The 5,602-nt window shown below is 33.8% G+C and overlaps 1 protein-coding gene across 1 annotated transcript; it reads left to right on the forward strand.

The window, feature by feature from the left end:
* Positions 1-2,383: 2,383 nt before the first annotated feature.
* Positions 2,384-5,346, forward strand: LOC145092863 (uncharacterized). Its single transcript, XM_079030850.1, has 5 exons — positions 2,384-2,585; positions 2,989-3,911; positions 4,057-4,077; positions 4,368-4,565; positions 4,719-5,346. Exons 1-5 carry the CDS (start codon positions 2,552-2,554, stop codon positions 5,187-5,189), a joined length of 1,647 nt encoding a protein of 548 aa, XP_078886976.1. The 5' UTR covers positions 2,384-2,551; the 3' UTR covers positions 5,190-5,346.
* The last annotated feature ends 256 nt before the right edge of the window (positions 5,347-5,602 follow it).

Consider the following 5,602-nt stretch of genomic DNA (forward strand, 5'->3'; position numbering starts at 1 on the left):
AGAAGCTGCCTATCACCCCAAATCTCATGCAGCCTAGCCCAAATTTGAATAGGGAATTTCTTCATAAAAAAATATTCAAATTTTTTTAATACTATTATGAGTAAATTACACGAATAGTCCTTATGGTTTGGGGTAATTTGCACGCTTAGTCTGTAACTTATTTTTTTTAACTCGGAAGGTCCCTATTGTTTGTTTTTGTTACGCGTTTGATCCATACAGTTTGTTTTTGTTATCTGTTTGGTCATTGTCTTACCTAAAAAGACTGTTATTTAAATAGGAAAAAAAATAGTGAAGTAGGTAAGATAAGGTGAGGGGTGGGTTTAGGGGTGTGTTTATTTAATATAAATTAAAAAATCAAGGCCAAAATAGTCTTTATAGGTAAGACAGGGACCAAACTCGTAACAAAAACAAACAATAGGGACCTTTCGAGTTAAAAAAATAAGTTAGGGACTAAATGCGCAAATTACACTAAACCATAGGGACCATTCGTGTAATTTACTCTACTATTATATCATTATATGTGCAAATTGGCAGGTCGTTCGGGGCACAACCCCCCACTCTCAATGCCTTAGATTTACCCACTCTTAATGCCTTAGATTTGCCCCTGTGGCTACCACATATGCGGTTTCCTCTTCATTCGTCTTCAATTTCGTTCATGTTTTTTCGTTTATTGTTCTTGGGTTTCAGTGATGAAACCTCACATTGGTATATGCCTTATCTTTGGTTTCATACACTCGTCTAAGGTTTGGTTCTTCATATTGATTTTTTTCAAGACAAATTAACCTTGTAATTAACCTAGTAGTACATGTTCAAGGATCACACACACCAATGAAAAACCGGATAAACAACAACAAAATCGAACATGTAATTTGCATGTTCAGTTACATGTTCGATTGCTTAGTTTATTTGAGAAAGCCTTTTAAAAGATTTTAAACTGTTGTAGACCACTATAAATATGAGAAGACACACATAAGGTATCACATTTAAATTTGAAAAATCATATTTCTTGTCATTAAGATATAACATTTTATTTCTCTGATAATGTATTTTCACCGAATCTCAAAATAAGAGATTTACATAAATATTAATAGTAAATTAGATGGTCGAATATGTTGTTACTCCTTTAGCGGTTTTACGTATTACCAATTTAATTTGTCTTGAAAAAAAATCAACTCGAAGACAGGGCCGGTCCTGAGGATTCAGATGCCTAGGACGAACCGAAAAAAAAGGCCCTTAACCCTAACATGTAACGAATTAAAATACATAAAGTATTTTAAAAGAACGACAATAAACTCTATAACCATAAACAAAGCAAAATCATAGTATTTTAATGAGTAATTACATATGGTATATCTAACTAATGACCTGTGAAGCTCTCTTAACATTAACATTACTAATAGCAAATAGGTTGATCAAGTTTTCGTAGTCTATACTCTAAGATTTTGTTCTCAGTAGATAAGTTTATGTTTTACTTTATTGACAATGAGTTAAATGTGCGATAAAAAAAAACCACAAAAGCATACAAGTCCAATACTTTTAAGTTTGAAAATAACATTAAGTTTATTAAAATACAAATAGTGATGTTTAAAAAAAACTTAATTGCAATTTTAATAATATAGTTTTTAACCTTTTCTAATTAATTTTATTATTATAAAATTACAACAAATGTTGATGAATTAATTAATCGGATCTGTTTGAGTTTTGATTTACGATCAAATGTTCGTCATTTTTAACAAAGTGTTATCAGTTTTAACTATTTCCAATTGAGAACTCATAACTTAAAGTAAAATCAGTTGCTTTTATTTAAAGAGACAAATTATATTCGTTTGTTAAATCCAGGAACCTCACATTCATAGTATTTGTTGGACTACGGATATGAGATAATAGAAAAAAAATAAAAAAAAAGTTGGGCCCCATAAAAAATTGGGCCCTATGCACAAGCCCCTGTTGCCCACCCTTATAATCGGTCATGCTCGAAGAATGAAATTTAAGACGGGTCAATGAATCTGAAGATGAAGCATATACCAATCTTTCGACGTTGAAACCTATGAAAAATGAACAAAAAAACACGAAGGAAACCAAAGACGAGTGGAGAGGTGACCGCAAATAAGGTAAAGTCATCTGTAATTTCAATTAAAAAATGATTTTTTTTAGTGGAAGACGAAACAGAAGGCGAGATGACGAAACCACAAATAAGGAGACGGAACCAAATGCGTATTTTACCACCTACGAAGAAACCGAAAATAAAATAGCCTCATCAATAGTTTTAACTATCAAATAAAAATTCTTTAAATAAATTTGATTAAATTTTGTAATTATCTCAACTAAAACCACTTCAAAAGCAAAGGGTTTATAAACACTCATGATTGGTTTACGCTGTTGACACCAAAACTTCGCCTCCATCCCATCCGTCCTGGTTTACTTTTCGGTATAAAGGCCATCGACATCGACAGACGACACAACTAAGGCTGGCTTCCCCTTCCTCGTTGCTGTCGTTTTTCTACTTCTTTTACCCACAACACATCTAGTCTTCTGAACTTGTCTTTGCTAAATGACTCTATCTCCCAATCCTCCATTCTCGTGCGGTAAGTATACAAAATTCTAACTTTTTTTTTTTTTTTTTTTTTTTTAAATCTAATTAGTGTATTGAGAACCCAATGTACGAATTGTGATTGTGAATTTGTTTGAACAAAGTTTATGGCTGCATTATTAACCTAATTTGTGATTTTGTTAATTGTTGGAACAGAGGAAACTTGGATTTCTTTGTTAGATACCTAATTGTGTAGAAGTCAGTTAGCTGACTAATTGTTAGTCAATTTAGTGATTTTTTCAATGTTAGTTTTCGTCAAGGAAAACACATATCTTGTAGATATAATTCATTATGGGAATTTTGTTGTTACAGTGGAGAAGTACCAACCTTATGGGGAATTGTAGAATTTGGTTGGTTTGTTTTGTATGTCCTTATTGTTGCATTATATTCCATTGCAGGTATTATGGAGATAATACGAATGCTTAATGATCTTTTCATATCTACAAGAAAAGATGCAGCTGATGTAGAACGCGACAGATTAAGCAGCTTGCCAGATGAACTAATCCATAAAATCCTATCTTTCATTAACATCAAAGATGCTATTAGCACTAGTGTATTGTCATCTAGATGGAGGTTTATCTGGACTTCAATGCCCTCTCTGAAGTTCGAGAATCTCAATAATGAGCGCTACTTTTCCAGTTTTATTTATAATGTTCTCTCACACCGTAATAATCAAGTAAATTATTCAGTCAATCTCGTTCTTGGGAGAACAGTTAGGGACAATGAATCTGGTACAAGAATTCTCAGCTGCAAATTCTCTCACAATCTCCAACAACTAAGTGTTACACGTTTGCCTGGAGGGAATATAGTTGAATGCCCATATTCCATTATTGCGACACCAAAGTGGGACCTCCCAGCTTTAACGACTTTGCATCTTCACCAAGTCGAACTGTCTGATTATGATGATATCGGTCTTTTCTCCAAGTGCACCAACTTGAAGAACCTCTCCTTGAACCGGTGCAGAATGACGGAAACCAAAGTTTTAAATATCTGTCTTCCTCGACTTTCTGATCTTACACTTGTATCTACACCCCCGGATATGGAATTAGAGGACGTTGTGAATGTGGTTGCACCTCAACTCAAGAATCTCACAATTATAAGGTGCGAAGGGGAGCATCTGATTTCTGCACCTGGGCTTACCTCCTTGGTCATAGAAGGTTCTCAGCCTTGGTATGTTTCTACACCATCAGGTTTCCATTCTTTGGAGAAGGTTGAACTCTTTATGTACGATCCATTCAAAGCAGATATTCATAGAATAGTTTGTTTGCTTCAACAACTCCAAAGTGTCAAGTTTCTTACACTTAATTTGGGGATTCTCAAGGTATTTGTCATTGATATTGTTTATCTTCTGCATCTTACCAAGATCTTTAATCTGGAGTATGGAAAATACTCTTGTATATACACACACATGGTTACGAAGATTGCATTAAACTATATCTAATTTCCTTTTGTGTTATCTTTTGCAGCGTCTCTTTTCACAAAGGAAGGTATATCAAGAGTTCTTGCACCCCCTCCATAGTTTTATGTTGTCTCTCTCTCTCTCTCTCTCTCTCTCTCTCTGTGTGTACACACACATGGGTAGTTTATTTTGATAATCACAAATATTGTGTGAGTGTAAGAATGAATATAGAGCATAGATCAAAAGAATCAATGGTTTTGATGAGAATCGCAATTACTTAGCCATAACTAAATCTATTTAATTTAGGAAGGTCCGCAATACTCAAAGCTTTTGCGTTTACTAACACTGATCTATATGCCTATATGTAATTTTCTGCAGAGTCTATCTTCATCGATGAAACTAGTCCCACATAAAGCTTTTGCGTTTACTAACACAAAGATTTTGAAGTTTACAACAAAACCTGTAGAAAAGGTATACCTGGAGGTGCAAGCACAAGAGAGGGTAACTACTTGTACTGAAGTAAAAAACGATGATGATGTTTCTCCAAGTGCCATCTTCCCAATGATCTCATGTGAGGTATTTACACAGTGCCAATATAATATTCGGTTCATCCTTTTTCCTAGTTTATGCAGTACGACAAGCATAACCATACCAAAATATGCAACATTGTAACATGAACCGGTTACATTACAAAAACATGAAGTTTATGTGATCATGAAAACGTTGCAGGAGATTACAGCAATGGAGGATATGGCATCAGCACAAGTATTTGTGAAACAATTGGGGATATTGGTAAAGGAGTGTAAAGAAAATAGAAATAGCGATATTGACAAGGCTCGGATGGATGTACATAGCAAACCATACGTTGAGATGCACTGGGCGTGGGAATTACAATGGAACCTTGGGACATTGATGGCTGTGTTTAGGCATGAGAAAATTAATGCAAAAGTAGATAATTTTCTCATGATGGCACAAATTAAGCAAAAGTATACTAATATGCATGGTTGCACAGCATGCATGATCCACCCCATTATTACATGGTTGCACGAAATGCGTGCATTGTTTGATCGCATTGAAGAATTGATAACTCAGCTGTCTGCATCAAAGAGGGCTGTAATGCTACCATTTTTTTTGAGTTTGTGTGAAGATGCCGCCATGCTCACGATTAATATGTTGGGATGGATTAAGACCATAAAGTAAACTTGAGACGAATGCACTTAGTATTTAGTATTAATTTGTATGTTGGTATTATACTGTGCTGCTAAAAATCAAGATTCATGGGTGATTGGTTTCAATTATTTTCCTGGATGTTATTTGAAAATTTAATTTAAACATCAAGTATTGTTTTTATTAGAAATTAATTTCATCATTAGTGAGAATGAGAAAATTTTATATAATATTGCATCATAAGTGAAAATTAAATACCAAAAAAAATAATAAACAATATGATAAAACCAATTTCATCATTAGTGAGGATGAGATGTCTCATGCCAACCGAGATTTTGTTCTTTGAGGGTTTCTCCCCCAAAACGTAGTGGCCTCCATTTTTGTTTGTGTTTAGTTTTATGGAAAACTATATATATATATATATATATATATATATATATATATAT

The sequence above is a fragment of the Lactuca serriola genome, chromosome 3 (assembly GCF_051521515.1).
Source record: "Lactuca serriola cultivar US96UC23 chromosome 3, Lser_US96UC23_V15, whole genome shotgun sequence".
In the NCBI taxonomy this organism is placed as follows: Eukaryota; Viridiplantae; Streptophyta; class Magnoliopsida; order Asterales; family Asteraceae; genus Lactuca; species Lactuca serriola.

What these genes read in the sequence shown, in the direction of transcription:
- LOC145092863 (XM_079030850.1), top strand. Translation starts at nt 2,552, where the DNA reads ATGACTCTATCTCCCAATCCTCCATTCTCGTGCG. An exon ending in CAATCCTCCATTCTCGTGCG is followed by an intron (nt 2,586 to 2,988) that starts GTAAGTATACAA and finishes ATTCCATTGCAG; the next exon opens with GTATTATGGAGATAATACGA. An exon ending in GTCTCTTTTCACAAAGGAAG is followed by an intron (nt 4,078 to 4,367) that starts GTATATCAAGAG and finishes AATTTTCTGCAG; the next exon opens with AGTCTATCTTCATCGATGAA.